This window comes from Salmo salar, chromosome 04 (genome assembly GCF_965601325.2).
Source record: "Salmo salar chromosome 04, fSalSal1, whole genome shotgun sequence".
Classification (NCBI taxonomy): Eukaryota; Metazoa; Chordata; class Actinopteri; order Salmoniformes; family Salmonidae; genus Salmo; species Salmo salar.
The window spans coordinates 57775436-57797084 of NC_138294.1; the positions used below are offsets into that span (position 1 = coordinate 57775436).

At 42.7% G+C, this 21649-nt stretch overlaps 1 protein-coding gene across 7 annotated transcripts in view; it reads left to right on the forward strand.

Annotated features, from left to right (window-relative positions):
* Positions 1-21649, forward strand: part of mink1 (misshapen-like kinase 1) — a 69793-nt gene that overhangs the window by 18997 nt on the left and 29147 nt on the right. For all 7 annotated transcript variants that reach the window (XM_014197479.3, XM_014197480.3, XM_014197475.3 and 4 more), the window contains exons 2-11: positions 3623-3688; positions 5194-5376; positions 5581-5691; positions 5854-5944; positions 7366-7496; positions 7577-7631; positions 11235-11313; positions 12928-13103; positions 16385-16454; positions 16633-16846. In XM_014197479.3, coding sequence (XP_014052954.1) covers positions 3623-3688; positions 5194-5376; positions 5581-5691; positions 5854-5944; positions 7366-7496; positions 7577-7631; positions 11235-11313; positions 12928-13103; positions 16385-16454; positions 16633-16846 — 1176 coding nt within the window. The remainder of the gene's footprint in view (positions 1-3622; positions 3689-5193; positions 5377-5580; positions 5692-5853; positions 5945-7365; positions 7497-7576; positions 7632-11234; positions 11314-12927; positions 13104-16384; positions 16455-16632; positions 16847-21649) is intronic.

Sequence of the window (21649 nt, forward strand, 5' to 3'; positions counted from 1 at the left end):
CATGCTCTGTCTGTGATCAGTGTTGACAGTTTGTTGCTGGTACAGCCCTCCGCACTCCTTAGCTTTAATACAGCTCCACCCTCCCCCTCAATCTCTTTATTTCTTCCCTCTCTTCTCACTCTGCGTTGGACGTGGGCGATGCTGCCATCTCTCTCTCCTCCCTCTGGATGATTGCATTAGCCTCCTCTATTCCATCGTTCCCTGTCATTTCATTCATTTCCCCTGTTTTGAACACTTGTACTCAAGAGCTTTTACTCCAACCCTTTTGTCAGTCTGTTGCTGCTGTTTCTCCTGCTCCTAGTGCTCCTCTTACACACAGCATAGATGCACTAATTGGACCGTTTGTCATTCCCCCTGTTTATTCCATATTTTTCTCTCAAACCCCTAATGCTTACATCTATGCATGTACGCCTCATTCTCTTGTACACCTCTCTCTCACCTCTCCTTGTATGATTTCTCCCTGTTAAAGACAAACACTGGAAAAAGTCAGGAATTGACAGACCCATTATTGAAACAATATGAAAGCAGGATGGTCACGCTGTACATTTCCAACCTAAACCAGCAGCAGGCCCACCACCCAAAGATCCTACAGGCCATATTGAATCACACTGTGGAACTGGGTGTCTCTTCTTTCTTTTCCTATCCGGGGAAAAAAGCGATGACTGATGTTAATATTTCGTTTGAAGTAGCTATTATGAACGTCACCTGTGGTTTTTATCTTATGGTGGGGGAAAAAAATAGAAAAGTCAATTACTCCCTTCCCTATAACGCACGTGGTGGATGGATGATGTCTAAAACATCTCTATCTCTCTGTGCCTTCAAAACGTATTCATACCCCGTGGCACTCACTCATGTCATCATGAAGTGCTTTGAGAAGCTAGTCAAGGATCATATCACCTCCACCTTACCTGTCACCATAGACCCACTTCAATTTGCTTACCGCCCCAATAGATCCACAGACGATGTAATCGCCATCACACTGCACACTGCCCTATCCCATCTGGACAAGAGGAATACCTATGTAAGAATGCTGTTCATTGACTATAGCTCAGCATTCAACATCATAGTACCCTCCAAGCTCATCATTAAGCTAGAGGCCCTGGGCTCAACCCCACACTGTGCAATTAGGTCCTGGACTTCCTGACGGGCCGCCCCCAGGTGGTGAAGGTAGGAAACATCTCCACTTCGCTGATCCTCAACACAGGGGCCCCACAAGGGTGTGTGCTCAGCTCCCTCCTGTACTCCCTGTTCACCCATGACTGTGTGGCCATGCATGCCTCCAACTCAATCATCAAGTTTGCAGACGACACAACAGTTGTAGGCTTGATTACCAACAACGACGAGACAGCCTACAGGGAGGAGGTGAGGGCACTCAGTGTGGTGTCAGAAAAACAACCTCTCACTCAATGTCACCAAAACAAAGGAGATGATTGTGGACTTCAGGAAACAGCAGAGGGAGCACCCCCCCTATCCATATCGACGGGACAGCAGTGGAGAAGGTGGAAAGTTTTGACTTCCTCTGCGTACACATCACGGACAAACTGAAATGGCCACACACAGAGACCATATGGTGAAGAAGGCACAACAGCGCCTCTTCCCTCATGAGGCTAAAGAAATATGTCTTGTCACCTAAAACCCTCACAAACCTTTACAGATGCACAATTGAGAGCATCCTGTCGGGCTGTAACCGCGAGGCTCTCCAGAGGGTAGTGCGGTCTGCACAACGCATCACTGGGGGCAAACTACCTGCCCTCCAGGACACCTACAGCACCCGATGTCACAGGAAGGCCAAAAAGATAATCAATGACAACAACCACCCGAGCCACTGCCTGTTCACCCCACTACCATCCAGAAGGCGAGGTCAGTACAGGTACATCAAAGCTGGGACCGAGAGACTGAAAAACAGCTTGTATCTCAAGGCCATCAGACTGTTAAACAGCCATCACTAACACATACAGACTTAAAATCATTGGCCACTTTAATAAATGGATCACTAGTCACTTTAGTAATGTTTACATATCTTGCATTACTCATCTCATATGTGTTTACTGTACTTTATACCATCTATTGCATCTTGCCTATGCCGATCTGTCATTGCTCATCCATATATTTATATAATATTCAAATCCTTTACTTAGATTTGTGTGTATTATGTATTTGTAGAATTGTTAGATATTACTTGTTAGATATTGCTGCACTGTTGGAACTAGATGCACAAGCATTTCGCTACACTCGCAATAACATCTGCGAACCATGTGTATGTGACCAATAAAATGTGATTTGATTTGATACACCTTTACTTATTCCACATTTTATTCTATTACAGCCGGAATCTATTTTATAAAAAAAAAAAAATTCTACACTCAGTACCCTATAATGACAAAATGAAAATGTTTTTAGATATTTTTACACATCTATTGAAAATGTTAATGCAAAAATATCTAATTTACGTAAATATTCACACCCCTGAGTCAATACTTTGTAGAAGCACCTTTGGCAGCGATTGCAGCTGTGAGTCTTTCTGGGTAAGTCTCTTAAGAGCTTTTCACACCTGGATTGTGCAACATTTGGCCATTTTTATTATAAAAAATGTATTCAAGCTCTGTCAAATTGGTTGTTGATCATTTCTAGACAACCATTTTCAAATCTTGCCATAGATTTACATCAAAACTGTGTTGTATTGGATTTGCCACAAACATAAAACTTTGTAATCAGGACAAAAAGTTAATTGCTTTGACATGTTTTTTGCAGTATTACTTTGTGCCTTGTTGCAAACAGGATGCATGTTTTGGAATCTTTTTATTATGTACAGGCTTCCCTTTCACTCTGTCAACTAGGTTAGTATTTTGGATTAACTACAATGTTGTTGATCAATCCTCAGTTGGAACTGTTTTAAAGTCACCATTGGCCTTCCAATGAAATCCCTGAGTGCTTTCCTTCCTCTCCGGCAACGGAGTTAGGAAGGATGTATCTTTGTAATGACTGGCTGTATTGATACGTCATCCAAAGTGTAATTAATAACTTTACCATATTCAAAAGGATATTCAATGTCTGCTTTTTAAAAAAGTTTTTAGCCATCTACTAATAGGTGCCCTTCTTTGTGAGGCATTGGAAAACCTTACAGGTCTTTGGGGTTGAATCTGTATTTGAAATTCACTGCTCGACTGAGGGACCTTACAATTATCTGTATGTGTGGGGTACAGAGATGAACATGTTAACACTATTATTGCACACAGTGAGTCCATGCAACTTATTATGTGACTTGTTAAGGACATTTTTACTCCTGAGCTTATTTAGGTTTGTCATAACATAGGTTGAATACTTATTGACTCAAGACATTTCAGCTTTTCATTTTTTCTTAATTTGTTAAAATCACAAAAACAATATTCCACTTTGACTGTGTGTGTGCTTGGGCCAGTGATAAATCGCAGTTGAATTCATTTTAAATTCAGGCTGTAACACAACAACATTTTGAAAAAGTAGAGGTGTATCAATACTTTCTGAAGGCCCTCCATGTGCTCACCATGTCTGCCTCGGCATCTTGTCTCCCAGTCCGTCTGGCCTGGTTGTCTGGTGTGTCTCTGTCTGACAATCTTAATGAATCTGTCCATCTTTCTTCCAGGACCCAGCAGGGATCTTTGAGCTGGTGGAGGTGGTTGGCAATGGGACCTATGGACAGGTGTACAAGGTAAGACAAGACGTATGGATGGGGCTTGGATCATCGATCCAGCGTAGGTGAGAGACACTGAACCACCGAGTCGATTTAAGCTTATATTGAGACTGAGTGTCTCCCCTTATCAAACCCTCGTTGTGGTAGTAAGTCTGAGATTAGGCCAGATTAATGCAGCTGTGCTGGATCACGCTGAGGCTGTCAGTCTGAGGAGCCGAGAAGACTGGTAGTAGTAATGAGAAGATGGAGAGAACTAAAAAGTAGAGATGAAGAGAAAATGATGTGGTGAAACACACAGCATAATCACTCTCAAAACAGATTAAACCAGGGCAGAGTTCCTTTAACTATTAGAGAATTTTTGCTCAAAGTTAGGATGTATTTTTAGAGCTGACATCTGCTCTACTAGCCTTCAGTTTCTTGTTTTGATTGACCAGTTAAGACAGGGGTTCTCAAACTTTTTGGGGCCTGGAACCCCTTTTGTGATAGCAAATTAATCATTGACCCCCTCATAATCATAACACAACTCGAGTGAGATAAAAATAGCATACAAGAAGTTCTACTATGACTTTGGCAGGGCATGACCAGACGTACCAAGTCTCGGGCCCTTGGAAGGAACTTTTTTTAGCAACATTTTCGAAAATAGTATTTTGCCGTTTTCAAGCTAATTTCCTGCAATTCTACACTTTTTGTCATGGGGCAGAGTTTTTGTTGCAGCTTTCTGGTTAAAATCCTGCAATTCGATACATTTTGAGGCAGAGAGAAAAAAGGAGGCAGTTTTGAAGCTTGAATTGCAGTTAATTACATGTTAAAAAAAAAAGATTTTAAGGGGAATACAATAAGTATTAAGTAAAAAAATGTATAATTGGTGGAGTACTGTGAATACCAATATCCCTATGAGCCTCCCAGGCCCATTGCCCAGGGTTAAGAGCATACATTTTTGATTAAAGGAGCTATATGTCATATTTTTGCATTGTAATTTCAGAAAATGTCCTTAATATACCTACAGTAATAGTGGAATGATGGTGTTTCACAATATTTCCCCCCCTAAAATTCTATTGGGTACACACAAAATTGCATTCTAATGATGCAGCCTTCTTATTGGTGTGTGTTTGCTAGCCCCCAGTCAATTTGACAACGAGACGGCCCATCTTTTGTTGACCAATAAGAAGGCTGCACCATTTTGTCTGTGCCCAAGAATTTTTTTTGTGGAAACAAATCTGTGAAACACTATCATTCCACTATTACTGTAGATATATTGAAGACATTTTCTGAAATTACCATGCAAAAATATGACAAATAGTACCTTTAATATTATTATATTGTATTACAGCGTATAAACTTATTCCATGGATACCTTGGCCAAAATTTGTTTAATCTGTTAGTAATATTCATAAAAAAAAAGCAATGAAAAATAAATAAATAATATATATATTTATCTTTTGTGGTCTGGCCTCGGACCTGCGCAGACACCACTTTAAGAACCCCTGAGTTAAGATGATCAAGTCTACTCTGCCTTTATTCAGGGGCGTCACGTTAAGACGGGCCAGCTGGCTGCCATCAAGGTAATGGACGTGACAGAGGAAGAAGAGGAAGAGATCAAGGCTGAGATCAACATGCTGAAGAAGTACAGCCATCACCGCAATATTGCCACCTACTACGGAGCTTTCGTCAAGAAGAGCCCACCTGGACATGATGACCATCTCTGGGTCAGTGTGATGGCTGTTGTCCCTGTCTGGTGGTATAATCTGAGGGAGAGCTTCATTATTTAATGTGCTGTCTCTGATATCCATGAATGGCTTAATGCACATAAATAATATTAGGATTACTGCAGGCAGCATTATTTATTACAGTGAAAATTGCAGTGTGTCTGTGTGTGTTTATGTGTGCTAAGTTCCGTCCTGTCTGTGTAGCTGGTGATGGAGTTCTGTGGGGCGGGCTCCGTGACAGACTTAGTGAAGAACACCAAAGGTAACTCTCTGAAGGAGGACTGGATCGCTTACATCTGCAGAGAAATCCTCAGGGTGAGAAACCACACTGCACCCAACCGTAGAACCATTATACAACAGTCTGAGTCTTTAGGCCAAGCACTAGCGTAAATCCCTACAGTGGAAAAGCACAATTACAGACTCCCTCCAGAGGGAGTCGAACCCCTGACTGAACTCTGACCTCTCTTTGATACCCAGGGCCTCTCGCACCTCCACCAACACAAGGTCATCCACAGAGACATCAAGGGCCAGAACGTGCTGCTGACGGAGAACGCAGAGGTCAAACTCGGTGAGAGGATGGATGCTATACTGTTCATGTGTTTGCTCTGCTGCTTGTTGTGTGTTATCTACATAGGTTTATATGTGCCGTGTGTGGGCTTGTTGTGATGAATATGTAATCCTGAGCTCTATTCTATCAATCTAGTTTGAGGAGTTAATGAGGTAACTTTGGTCAACTCTGAGTTCAACTCGGGATAACCGGGACCACAAAATTGGCTCACCTTTTAGCCAGGTACATTTCTTTGGCAACGAATCCTTCAGATGTAATCTTGCCCGCGGCAGGCTAACTACATTTATACTGAATGTAGTGTCTGAGCGGCGAGTTGAGGACAAATGAAATCAGATTCCCTCCCTCTCTCAAAGATTACGTCATTATCCAGTTCACCTGAACAGCTTCTACCCCCAAGCCATAAGACTGCTAAATAGTTAGGTATATACTTAACCAATAGCTACTCGCACGATCTGCATTGACCATTTTTTGCACTCTTTTGACTCATCCAAAAGCTGTTACTGTTTATCTATATGTTCATGTCTACCTCAATAACTTTGTACCCCTGCACATTGACTCGGTACTGGTACCCTGTGTATTTATTCCTTGTGTTATTATTTTTCTATTATTTCTCTTTTTCTCTCTGCATTGTTGGGAAGGGCCCGTAAGTAATTATTTCACTGTTAGTCTAGATTGGTTGTTTACGAAGCATGTAACAAATACAATTTGATTTAATTTTTATAAATTTGATTTGAGGAACACAACTGATTAAATAAATGTTTTTGTGTGTAGGTGTTTTTCTATCACATTGCACATTTTAGTAATGACAAATGCACGTCACGCACAGAAACTTTTGTTTGACTTAATACAATTATTTTCTCAATAGGAGTGGGGAAAAAGGTGCTCTTATATTGATAACCACATCAAAACACACCAAAGTAATAAAATAAGGATACAATTTCTAAAAGTCTATTTCACACGATAGCCTGCTGAATTTGCAAGATACATTTTCTTTAAATTTAATTGTGGCACTGACTCAATGAAGAGTTTGGCATTCAACTAGCCATGTGCAACATGCACGTGCAGTTACAAGCCTGCTAGAATTCGCAGCAGGTGGTCAAGCAATATCCACCATTATAGTACGGATGAAGCCTGAGCTGGAATGGGCAGCTAACTGAAGCTGGCTAGCTTTAGAAAACCCTGAGTAGATCTAGCTTGCAGGGGGTATACCCCCTCTGCTCTTTGTACCTGTAAGTTACCCTCCAGTGTGTGTTTACAGCAGCTTTCCTCAGTCTCAACATTGACTCACCCTCAGGCACACTATGTATTTGTATTATTTCTTTATCTACAACTTAACTAAATCAAGACTTGAAGCGGAAGTCAAAAAAGAGAATAGCTGCTAATATTCTAATACTGACTTCTGTCTTCTCCACTGTGGCCAGTGGACTTTGGGGTGAGTGCTCAGCTGGACAGGACTGTGGGGCGCAGGAACACCTTCATCGGTACGCCTTATTGGATGGCCCCTGAGGTCATCGCCTGTGACGAGAACCCTGACTCCACCTATGACTACAGGGTAATGACCCCTTTCCATCCTAACGTGTGTCTATGTTTGTGTTTGAGAGTGGCTACTAATTCTCACTGGTGTGTCCACAGAGTGATATCTGGTCCCTGGGGATCACAGCCATAGAGACGGCAGAGGGAGCTCCTCGTAAGTACAGTACAGTGAACCCACACACACATCTGACTCCACTTTATTACCCTATTCATCTACAAACACACACACAGCCACGAAACCGCTTTATCTCCAGCTCTCAAGAACACATTCCGCATAACATAAACCTGCAGTGGAGAGATTGAATAATCTTCCTCCTGTCTCATTACTGGCCCGTAAATCAAGCCCTGTGTTTCAGAGGTGGTTCATTCACCATTGTGCTGCTCATGTAAGATACGAGGTGTGGGGGCTAATGATCTGTGGTGCTAGATCGCCTACTCTATATCAAACCGCAAGCACAACTACAAGCACATACAGGGCCTTCAGAAAGTATTCATACCCCTTGACTTATTCCACGTTTTGTGTTACAGACTGAATTCAAAATGTATAAAATATATTTATGTTCCCGCCCATCTACACACAATACCCCTTAATGACAGTGAAAATATGTTTTTGGAAATTTTAGCTAATTTATTGAAATGAAATGCAGATATCTAATTTACATAAGTATTCACACCCCTTTGCTATGACTCTCCAAACTGAGCTCCCGGTGTATCCAATTTCCTTTTATCTTCCTTGAGATGTCACTACAACTTCATCCACCTGTGGCCAATTCAATTGTTTGGACATGATTTACAGAGAAACACACCGGTCTATATAAGGTCCTATAGTTGACAGCGCATGTCAGAGCAGAGACTATACCATATACCAAGTTCAAGAAACTGTCTGTAGATCTCAGAGAGAATTGTGATGAGACATATCTGGGGAAGGGTATAAAACAATTTCTAGAGTGCCGAAAATGTCCAAGAGCACAGTGGTCTCCATCATTGGGAAATGGAAAAGATATGGTACTACCAACACTGAGCATCTGGACAAGAAGGAACTTTGTCAGGGGGGTGACCAAGAACTCAATAACCACTCTGACAGAACTACAGAGTTTTTGGGCTGAGATGGGAGAACCTGCCAGAAGGACAACTGTCTCTACAGCATTTCACCAAGCTAGGCCCACCCACTTGGGAGACTGGCCCACCCACTGGGGAGCAAGGCCCAGTTAATCAGAATTAGTTTTTCCCCACAAAATGGCTTTATTACAGACATGAATACTTGTCATTTACATCAGCTGTCTGGGTGGCTGGTCTCAGACGATCCCGCAGGTGAAGAAGCCTGATGTGGAGTTCCTGGGCTGACGTGGTACATGTAGTCTACGGTTGTGATGCCGGTTGGACGTAATACCAAAATCTCTAAAACAACGTTGGAGGCGGCTTATGGTAGAGAAATTAACATTACATTTTCTGGCAACAGCTCTGGTGGTCATTCCTGCAGTCAGCATGCCAATTGCATGCTCCCTCAACTTGAGACATCTGTGGCATTGGGTTGCGTGACAAAACTGCACATTTTAGAGTGGCCTTTTATTGTCCTCAGCACAAGGTGCACCTGTGTAATGATCGTGCTGTTTAATGAGCTTGATATGCCACACCTGTCAGGTGGATGGATTATCTTGGCAAAGGAGAAATGCTCACTATCCGGGATGTAAACTAATTTGTTCAGTATAATACATTTTTGAATTCAGGCTGTAACACAACAAAATGTGGAATAATTCAAGGGGTATGAATACTTTCTAAAAGCACTGTATCACCGCACACTGCTCCCACTGTAGGCAGCTTTGAAGGGGGGGGTGCCTAACTGGAGGAGTCCCTCTCGGAAGCCTGGTGCTGTTGCTGTACCCACCTAGTATGCAAGACATAGCCCATGGGTCGTTCAATGAAATGAGTGGCTTTTTGTGTCCCTTTTGATATTTTAAGAGAGTGTGCACAAATATTTAATTTTAAAAGCCTGTGATATTAAATGAAGAGCCCTCTAATATAGACCACATGAAAAATTCAATAAATCATTTTTTTTATATGAATGAAGACTTGCTAAAATGAAGCATTTTGACATAACCCTCTGTGCACCCTTTTTGACTTCAAGGAAGATTTGAACCCACTTACATTTCATCATCATTATAAAGCCCTAGTTATGATGTTGCATTGACAAGGTCATTTCTGGCAATTATTATTTATTTAGTGTTATTATTGGTTCCTTTTAAGGTAAAATAAAAAAACTGTACCCTCATTTTAAAGGTCAACCCTGTTAGGTGAACTGAATGCATTTTAATATGGCGAAACTATTCCTTAAAAAAACAAAACATTTCCAAACAGACATTTTAACATCTTATGGTAAAAGCAGGTGAGCTGGCTCTACTCTTTTTGGCCAAGTTCTGTTGTTTTGTGGTGGAAAACTGAGCGTGTCAAGCATAACAAGTCAACCCTGTTATACATCGATAGACAGGCTAGAAATGTTTTAATTTCATTCATGAAGCTTGCATTCAATTTTCCCTCGCTGTAGCATATAAGCTTCCATTCCCCCTGTCTCAAGGGGATTTATGGCATATTTCTTTTGTTTGTATTATCTTTTACCAGGCTAGAAATGATCTAATGTGTTATTCTTCTACATTCATTTCACATTTACACAAACTTCAAAGTGTTTCCTTTCAAATGGTATCAAGAATATGCATATCCTTGCTACAGGCAGTTAGATTTGTGTATGTCGTTTTAGGCAGAAATGTAAAAAAAGGGTCCGATCCTTAAAATGAAATCGCCAACCCCGTTACTTTACTTAGCACTTAATAGGCACTTACTATAGTAATTTAGTTTATTTAACCTCTTGAGATGGGAAAACAAATTGGTGTGGTGTGCAGTCATTAATTATGCAACATGGACTTACATTCTCACTAATACAGTGTTAGTTTCTACTGGTTACGGTGGGATACTACTGGCTAATTGTTAGCTAGCATTGCTGTTGTTTTTCAAAACCTTACCAAACCACCCTGTGGTCTGACATGAGCAGACTAGTTTCACTCATTTGTACAAACTGACATACATTCTGTTGTGTTGACTAGATGTGCAAAACAGGTGAAACGTGCCCATCTGTCTGTACAGGTATCACGTTTAAGTTCCCACAGATGCACATACAGAACATATACAGCACAAACCTAATACATGTGGAGAGTAAGGAATGGCCAACTTAAACTGGTCATGTAATCATTGTGTAGTCACAAAGTTCTGAAATGAAACCCACTGAATGCCTTGGGCAGTATCAGAAGTAGCGCCAGTGTATGCATTCTAGAATGCATCTTATTGTTGAGCTGATAACCTAACCAGACAGGTTTTGCTAGCTACGCTGGGAAGACGAGGAGTAACAGTGTTGCTCAAACAAGACAATGGGCCAATAGGTGTGCGGGAACAAAGAAAGGATAAGGATTGGGATTAGGAAGACCACAGATATTGACTGGGAGTAGCTAGGCTATTAGTGTCACAATTCTCTGCATAGAATTATGTGATCCATTACAAGTGTATACTGTATAGTAATATACTACTAGTATTTATACTGTATAGTAATATACTACTGGTATTTATACTGTATAGTAATATACTACTGGTATTTATACTGTATAGTAATATACTACTGGTATTTAAATTCTGTTTTAATTTAAATGCTTGGTGGGTATAATACCTTTCCCCCATACCTCTCGCTCTCCCCCCTCTCTCTCTCCACCTCCAGCTCTGTGTGATATGCACCCTATGAGAGCTCTGTTCCTCATCCCGAGAAACCCTCCTCCTAAACTCAAGTCCAAGAAGTGGTGAGTGTGCTGTTTAGATTCTGCTGTTATTTTTTCTGAAACTTCAGTTTTATTTTAGGACATTTTGTCTTGGCTCCCCTCACTGCCCTCCATCCCTTCCTCTGCAGTGATAAGATTACTTCCTTACCCTAGCCCTGCTGCGCTTCACGGAACTATTTACATCCAACACCAGCTGGCCATGGATTCCTTTCATACACTGTACTTACCACTGGAAGTTCAGTGGCATGTCAGAAATGTTATCACTAAGTCAAGATTAGGGCTGTGGCGGTCATGACATTTCCTCAGTTCGTTATTGTCATGCAAAAGACTGCCAGTCTCACGGTAATTTACCGTTTAATTAACATAAACACGTTTAGTATCTCCAGGCCTCAACACATACACGCCGCTGATACGCGCCTTTGGAACATCTACATTAAAACGTAGTATAATATATCAATTTAATATACACCACCACAATAAATCCATGATTTATGTTATTCAGGTCTAAAGAAACATGATATGAAGAAAATGTATTTCAGAAGAACAGAATATGAGTTGGCCTACTGTAGGACTATGTTATTTGGCTATGCTCTTGCTTTAGGCTGTTCATTTAGCTGACAAGATATTCTTATGTCCAGTGCCATTATTTTATTTTATAGTACGAAGAATATAATTGAACTTAGCTGAATAAAGTAGAAAGGATATTTTTACCATTACATAGCAAGTGCGCTATTATTATTATTATTATTAATTATGCTATTATGAAGTGGCTATGTTGAACGTAAAAGTGATAATTTGAAACAAGTCCTATATTCTAGATTTAGAGTTATTTGGCAACTTTAGTTGTGAATGATACAAACCTTAGAATGCCTTAGAAATCAACACATATATGGGCTGTATGATGCTACTATTGATGGTTTGAGAAAGTAGCAAAAACAGCTTGCGCTCTGTTCCTCTGCCTAATCAGTCAGTTAACATGACCTTCATGAATTCTGAAGACTTTAGGTGCTTATTTTGATTACATGCATGCTTCAAAATTCATTCACAAAAGGATCTCATAGAACTCTTCTAAGCCTGTGTTTACCACAGGCCTTATTTTCGGTGTTTATCCAAAAAACAACAATTCTTTCCCCATTAATTCCCCCATAGCAATGGCTGAACTCATTTCCGTTTTTTAGGACTACAAACTGGGGAGCTCTATTAGTCCAGTAGTCACCAACCAGTCGATAACCGAGGCATTCCTAGTTGATCACCAAACGTTTCTGAACAAAGCCCAATGATAAAAGCCTTGCGTTCCCATGAAAATAGCAGTGAAAGATGTACCTAAGGAGCACTGTTGTACATTGCCACTTTAATTGTATGGACACCGACTGTCTTTCTGTCTCTATTTCACTCTCCCACGCACACAGACCTTTCCTGTTCTTCTTCTCTTTTTGTGAACACTCATCTTGGGATAGTTTTCATTCCCAATTACATGTGACCTACATTCCCAATTACATGTGACCTACAGGAGATACCAGGCCTCCTAAAAGTCCCACTCACACCAGCTGTCCCATCTCTGTCCACCAAACAGCTGTTACTCAACACGCTCCTCTGCCTCACCCTCCTCTGACACTCATTACCCCCCCCCTTCAGGTCTAAGAAGTTTATAGATTTTATTGAGGGCTGCCTGGTGAAGACGTACACCAGCCGTCCGTCCACAGAGCAGCTCCTGAAGCACTCGTTCATCCGGGACCAGCCCACAGAGCGCCAAGTCCGCATCCAGCTCAAAGACCACATCGACCGCACACGCAAGAAGAGGGGAGAGAAGGGTGAGAGAGGGAAGGGCCGGCCTGAGCCTGACTGAGGCCTCTGTAATTTGGGTTGAGCTATTTTGTGTTTTCCATATAATGGTTGTTGGAGACTGGGGTGGGGTGTATTATGGTATGGAGGGTGGGGGTTAGGTGTATTATGGTATGGAGGGTGGGGGTTAGGTGTATTATGGTATGGAGGGTGGGGGTTAGGTGTATTATGGTATGGAGGGTGAGGGTTAGGTGTATTATGGTATGGAGGGTGAGGGTTAGGTGTATTATGGTATGGAGGGTGAGGGTTAGGTGTATTATGGTATGAAGGGTGGGGGTTAGGTGTATTATGGTATGGGGGAGGGGGTGGGGGGGGGTGTATTATGGTATGGAGGGTTAGGTGTATTATGGTATGGAGGGTTAGGTGTATTATGGTATGGAGGGTTAGGTGTATTATGGTATGGAGGGTGGGGGTTAGGTGTATTATGCTATGGAGGGTGGGGGTTAGGTGTATTATGGTATGGAGGGTTAGGTGTATTATGGTATGGAGGGTTAGGTGTATTATGGTATGGAGGATGGGGGTTAGGTGTATTATGGTATGGAGGGTGGGGGTTAGGTGTATTATGGTATGGAGGGTAAGGTGTATTATGGTATGGAGGGTGGGGGTTAGGTGTATTATGGTATGGAGGGTAAGGTGTATTATGGTATGGAGGGTGTGGATTAGATGTATTATGGTATGGAGGGTGGGGGTTAGGTGTATTATGGTATGGAGGGTGGGGGTTAGGTGTATTATGGTATGGAGGGTGGGGGTTAGGTGTATTATGGTATGGAGGGTGGGGGTTAGGTGTATTATGGTATGGAGGGTGGGGGTTAGGTGTATTATGGTATGGAGGGTGGGGGTTAGGTGTATTATGGTATGGCGGGTGGGGGTTGGGTGTATTATGGTATGGCGGGTGGGGGTTAGGTGTATTATGGTATGGAGGGTGTGGATTAGGTGTATTATGGTATGGAGGGTGGGGGTTAGGTGTATTATGGTATGGAGGGTAGGTGTATTATGGTATGGAGGGTGGAGTGTATTATGGTATGGAGGGTTAGGTGTATTATGGTATGGAGGGTGGGGATTAGGTGTATTATGGTATGGAGGGTAAGGTGTATTATGGTATGGAGGGTGAGGGTGGGGTGTATTATGGTATGGAGGGTGGGGGTTAGGTGTATTATGGTATGGAGGGTGGGGGTTAGGTGTATTATGGTATGGAGGGTAAGGTGCATTATGGTATGGAGGGTGGGGGTTAGGTGCATTATGGTATGGAGGGTGGGGGTTAGGTGTATTATGGTATGGAGGGTAAGGTGCATTATGGTATGGAGGGTGTGGGTTAGGTGTATTATGGTATGGAGGGTGGGGTGTATTATGGAGGGTGAGGGTGGGGTGTATTATGGTATGGAGGGTGAGGGTGGGGTGTATTATGGTATGGAGGGTGAGGGTGGGGTGTATTATGGTATGGAGGGTGAGGGTGGGGTGGGGTGTATTATGGTATGGAGGGTGAGAGTGGGATGTATTATGCTATGGAGGGTGAGGGTGGGGTGTATTATGGTATGGAGGGTGAGGGTGGGGTGTATTATGGTATGGAGGGTGAGGGTGGGGTGGGGTGTATTATGGTATGGAGGGTGAGGGTGGGATGTATTATGGTATGGAGGGTGAGGGTGGGGTGTATTATGGTATGGAGGGTGAGGGTGGGGTGTATTATGGTATTGAGGGTGAGGGTGGGGTGTATTATGGTATGGAGGGTGAGAGTGGGATGTATTATGGTATGGAGGGTGGGATGTATTATGGTCATTATAAGTACGCATGTTTGCAGTACTACAGTGCATTCGGCAAAATATTCAGACCCCTTCACTTTTTCCACATTTTGTTACGTTACAGCTTTATTCTAAAATGGATTTTTTTTTCACTCATCAATCTACAAGCAATACCCCATAATGACAAGGAAAAAACTATATAATACATTATTTACCTAACTATTCAGACCCTTTGTTATGAGACTCGCAATTGAGCTCAGGTGCATCCTGTTTCCATTGATCATCCTTGAGATGTTTATACAACTTGATTGGAATCCACCTGTGGTAAATTCAATTGATTGGACATGATTTGGAAAGGCGCACAACTGTCTATATAAGGTCCCACAGTTGACAGTGCATGTCAGAGCATAAACCAAGCCATGAGGTCAAAGGAATTGTCCGTAGAGCTCAGAGATAGGATTATGTCGACGCACAGATCTGGGGAATGGTATCAAAACATTTCTGCAGCATTGAAAGTCCTTCAAGAACACAGTGGCCTCCATCATTCTTAAATGGAAGAAGTTTGGAACCAACAAGACTCTTCCTAGGCCAGATGGAAGCCACTTCTCAGTAAAAGGCACATGACAGCCTGCTTGGAGTTTGCCAAAAGGCACCTAAAGGACTCTCAGACCATGTGAAACAAGATACTCTGGACTGATGAAACCAAGATTGAACTCTTTGGCCTGAAAGCGAAGTGTCACATCTGGAGGAAACCTGGCACCATCTCTACGGTGAAGCATGGTGGGGGCAGCATTATACTGTGGGGATGTTTTTCAACGGCAGGGACTGGGAGAATAGTCAGGATTAAGGGAAAGATGAACGGAGCAAAGTACAGAGAGATCCTTGATGAAAACCTGCTCCAGAGTACTCAGGATCTCAGACTGGGTCGAAGGTTCACCTTCCAACAGGACAATGACCCTAAGCACACAGCCAAGACAATGCAGGAGTGGCTTCGGGACCAGTCTCTGAATGTCCTTGAGTGGCCCAACCAGAGCCTGGATTGAACCTGATCGAACAGCTCTGGGGAGACCTGAAAATAGCTATGCAGCGACGCTCCCCATCCAACCTGACAAAGCTTGAGATGCTCTGCAGAGAAGAATGTGAGAAACTCCCCAAATACAGGTGTGCCAAGCTTGTAGCGTCATACCCAAGAAGACGCAATGCTGTAATCGTTGCCAAAGGTGCTTCAACAACGTACTGAGTAAAGGGTCTGAATACTTATGTAAATGTGTTATTTCGGGTATTATTTAAAAAATATATATAATTTGCAAACATTTCTAAAAACCAGTTTTTGCTTTGTAATTATGGGGTATTGTGTGTAGATTGATGAGGTGAAAAAAATGATTTAATCCATTTTAGAATAAGGCTGTAACGTAACAATGTGGAAAAAGTCAAGGGGTCTGAATACTTTCCGAATGCACTGTAGATGCTATGCGTTCTCAATTCTGTTCTCTCTCTTACTGTCTTTGTTTCAGAGGAGACAGAATATGAGTACAGTGGCAGTGATGAGGAGGATGAGAACCGTGGGGAAGACGGAGAGTCCAGGTAACACAACACTACCCCAAGCAATACCGCAGTAATATAAGACCACAGTGCCCTGAGATGAATGACACAATCTCCTGCTTCTCTACTACGATCTTTCCATCACCTCATCCTGCTATATGTCTCTGTCTCTCTGCGTCGTCCTCTCTAACACTTCCAACTCTCTCTCTCCATCCTCTAGTACCTCCATCCTGAATGTGCCTGGTGAGTCGACGTTGAGGCGGGACTTCCTGCGTCTGCAGCAGGAGAACAAGGAGCGATCGGAGGCTCTGAAGAGACAGCAGGCCCAGCTGGCCGCCCAGCGCCGAGACCCAGAGGAACACAAGAGACAGCTGCTGCACGACCGACAGAAACGCATCGAGGAGCAGAAAGAACAGCGTCGCCGCCTGGAAGAGGTAATACACTGTGGTGGCTAATTTCTGCATTACCAAATGAGGAGAGTTACAAACTTCACACACCAGTCAGAGTTATACTTAAACTACATCTTTAATAATAAGAGCTTTGCATTAGCACTGACTTTCAATGATGCACCATTTCTAATGAACCATTGAAAGTGACAACACAAAAGTACAAAGATCTTTTATAGCCAAGATACACCCCTCTCAACCTACATGACGAACAACAGATACATAGAATGGTCACAAGGTTAAGATTTGTATGAAAGATATCTATAAAACATAGTAGACAGCAACTGCTGTGTCAACAGTTTTCATTGTATAGACCAGTGTCTGGTCCTCCTACTCCAAACTGGAACCGTCCCTCCCTGGTACGGTATAGAACAGACCAGTGTCTGGTCCTCCTACTCAACTGGAACCGTCCCTCCCTGGTACGGTATAGAACAGACCAGTGTCTGGTCCTCCTACTCAACTGGAACCGTCCCTCCCTGGTACGGTATAGAACAGACCAGTGTCTGGTCCTCCTACTCCAAACTGGAACCGTCTCTCCCTGGTACGGTATAGAACAGACCAGTGTCTGGTCCTCCTACTCCAAACTGGAACCGTCCCTCCCTGGTACGGTATAGAACAGACCAGTGTCTGGTCCTCCTACTCCAAACTGGAACCGTCCCTCCCTGGTACGGTATAGAACAGACCAGTGTCTGGTCCTCCTACTCCAAACTGGAACCGTCCCTCCCCTGGTACGGTATAGAACAGACCAGTGTCTGGTCCTCCTACTCAACTGGAACCGTCCCTCCCTGGTACGGTATAGAACAGACCAGTGTCTGGTCCTCCTACTCCAAACTGGAACCGTCTCTCCCTGGTACGGTATAGAACAGACCAGTGTCTGGTCCTCCTACTCCAAACTGGAACCGTCCCTCCCTGGTACGGTATAGAACAGACCAGTGTCTGGTCCTCCTACTCCAAACTGGAACCGTCTCTCCCTGGTACGGTATAGAACAGACCAGTGTCTGGTCCTCCTACTCCAAACTGGAACCGTCCCTCCCTGGTACGGTATAGAACAGACCAGTGTCTGGTCCTCCTACTCCAAACTGGAACCGTCTCTCCCTGGTACGGTATAGAACAGACCAGTGTCTGGTCCTCCTACTCCAAACTGGAACCATCTCTCCCTGGTACGGTATAGAACAGACCAGTGTCTGGTCCTCCTACTCCAAACTGGAACCATCTCTCCCTGGTACGGTATAGAACAGACCAGTGTCTGGTCCTCCTACTCCAAACTGGAACCATCTCTCCCTGGTACGGTATAGAACAGAACCATTAGCTCATGTCCTCTGGAATGCTCTTTAGGCTTTATTACCCAAAGACATTGTAAATCTCCTCTGTCAGTGTTATCTCATAGATGCCCATCCTCAGTAAAACACACACACAATAGTTAACAGAATACTCTATTCTGTCGAATAAAACAACCATTATAATACAATACAAGCATTATAATATAATCTTGCAATTTCCACGTCAACACACAGGCCTTAAATCAATTAGATTTGCTCACCTCCTGCACCCTCTCTCCTCCGTCCTCTCTCACCTCCTGCGCCCTCTCTCCTTCGTCTTCTCTCTCCTCCTGCGCCCTCTCTCCTCCGTCCTCGCTCACCTCCTGCGCCCTCTCTCCTCCGTCCTCTCTCACCTCCACCCACGCCCTCTCACCTCCTGTGCCCTCTCTCACCTCCTGTGCCCTCTCTCACCTCCTGTGCCCTCTCTCACCTCCTGTGCCCTCACTCCTCCGTCCCCTCTCACCTCCTCCGTCCTCTCACCTCCTTTTGAAAAGGTAAAAGTTAATCAAGGAGAGTTGGTGAGCAGAGGGAAAGTGGACAAATGCACTCGTATGAAATGACTTTTACAGGGGTGGATCCCAAAATAAATGTGTGAAGTGCTAAAAACAAATTTAGTTAGTTGTGCAAAACATTTTATCGATAAAAGGAGGCTATCAAGGAGGGTAGGACCGTCTTCTGTTTGTCTACTAACAAATTTACGCACACCTCAACCACTTATCGGTTTCCGAGTCACGGAGGAGAGAGGACGGAGGACGGGCTTTTGCCCAAACGAGAGAACTCCACTGACACAGTCACACACAGCCTTATCAACTGCGGCTAGTGTTCTTTAGCAGGTTCAAGTAAACCCTGATTTTACCCTTTGAGGTAAAACCAGTGACCAACATGGTTCAGCTGACTTTATTCTAACTTACAGAGAATGAATCATCACAAGCTTTTATACAGTTATTTATGTCACCCCAAGTCTCTAAGGTTTTCACAGTAGCCAGGTTTACTGGGCTTGTACTAGGGTGTTATGTATATTGCCAAAACACACTGTACAGTGTTTTTGAAGATGCCATAATACAGCAGGATATGAAGCTTGCTAATTTAGCAAGTTGGTCATGCCAGGTAGCCTAGTGGTTAGAGCGTTGGGCCAATAACCGAAAGGTTGCTGGATCGAATCCCCGAGCTGACAAGATAAAAATCTGTCGTTCTGCCCCTGAACAAGGCAGTTAACCCACGGTTCCCCGGTATTCCGTCATTGTAAATAAGAATTTGTTCTTCACTGACTTGCCTAGTTAAATTAAAAAAGCTATCTATATTGCTTTTTTTTTAATAATGTATATAATAAATAATGTATATAATTTCTGTGCCAACTGAGAGAATTCAATTGGATTTAAATCTCAAATGTTAGATTCACCACATGCAGTAGATGGGAATTGATTATCACAAGGTCAGGTATCAACTTTTCTTCAGGAAGAGAAAACATTTTTTATCGCTGAATGGTCTCTGGAGATAGTTCATCATTAATTGGCAACAACAAAAGAGAAGACAAGCATCTTAAATGTGAAATATGTCATTAGCAAGTTATATCTTGTTTTAATCCAACAATGAGGAAGCCTCTCTTAAGGGAGTTGTTTTAATAGGGAGGATGTAGTGTCTTTTCAGAAGGCGGCTTACTATTCAGGGCGATACCAATTAAAGTGATGCTCCAGAGCTTTTGTATCATTTCAGCCAGTAGTTTTGAAAGTAGTGCTCACAAACCAAAACGGGTCCCTGAAAATTGTAGACAATTGTGTACTACGTCATGCAATTCGTATGATATGTTACGAATAGGAATTTGTACAGTATGTTAAGAATTTGTAAGTGCTGAAGATCCCGGACTGCATCTTTCACCCTTTAGCCCTATTCTCAACTGGCTGGCAGAGCATGTTTTGGCAATGGATTTCGAAGTGGATATGAAAAGAATCTTCACGTTAACTTAATTGGTCAACTCCCCCAGCCCTACTGCATCAAAAAACATACTTTGTATATGCAGTTCAGTGTTGTGGCACTCTAACTTTGCTCACTCGGGGCTGTAAGAACTCTGTCACAAAATATATGGGATAAGAGGCAGGAATTCAGTTGATGAGGGATTAATATTGCACCATTCATGTTAGTTGAGACCTTGAAGAGTAGGCATATGAAAATAAATAGTTAAAATGTAAAAAGCCTAAAAAGTAAGAATTTTGTAAAAATGTGCTCAGCCAGGCGGTTGTCACTGTATGTAATAAGAGAACTGCACTTTGTCATACATTATTATCTCAAAATGTCTGAATATGTGGGAAACGTGAAATATTTGAAATCTATAATTCCTTTCCGGGGACATTGCAACAAACACAACCTGAAAACACATTCATTTCAATGTAATTGAATATTCATGTTTGGACATTTTTTTTTAATATAAATCCACATTTACCAAAGCTTACCCATCTATAAACTCCATTGACGCAGACCTAAAGTATGTTTTTTAAATATAGTTGAGATGAGTAAAAATGCTATGTTTTGCAATTCAAATATATAAAACATTAACACCTTCCTAATATTAGCGAAGAGACAGAATCATTAGAACATTTGTTTTGCTACTGTCAATATGTAGCTTGTTTTTGGTCGCAGTCAAAATGTGGTATTTCATGGGCCTCCCGAGTGGTGCACTGGTTTAAGGCACTGACTGCATCGCTGTGCCACTAGAGATCCTGGTTTGAGTCCAGGCTCTGTCGCAGCAGGCCGCTACTGGGAGACCCATGGGGCGGCGCACAATTGGCCCAACATCGTCCGGGTTAGGGGAGGGTTTGGCTGGTAGGGATGTTCTTGTCCCATCGCGCTCTAGCGTCTCCTGTGGCAGGCCGGGCGCAATCACGCTGACACGGTGTTTCTTCCGACATATTGGTGTGGCTGGCTTCCGAGTTAAGTGAGCATTGTGTCAAGAAGCAGTGCGGCTTGGCTGGGTTGTGTTTCGGAGGATGCACGGTTCTCGACCTTCACCTCTCCCGAGTCCGTACAGGAGTTGCAGCGATGAGGCAAGGCTGTAACTACCAATTGGATGCCATGAAGTTGGGGAGAAAAAGGGGTCAAATGTATTTTTAATTATTGTGTTATTTCATAGTTTTGATGTCTTCTCTATTATTCTACAATGTAAAAAATAAAGAAAAACCCTGGAATGAGTAGGTGTGTGCAAACTTTTGACTGGTACTGTACTCATTCAAGAGTTTTCCTTTATTTTACTGTTTTCTACATTGTTTTCAACAAAATTATGAAATAACACACATGGAATCATGTAGTAACCAAAAAAGTGTTTTATTTTTGAGATTCTTCAAAGTAACCACCCTTTGCCTTGATTGCTTTGCACACTCTTGGCATTCTCTCAACCACCTTCATGAGGTAGTCGCCTAATTTATTATTTGACCCTGCTGGTCATCTATGAACATTTGAACATTTTTCTGTTATAATCTCC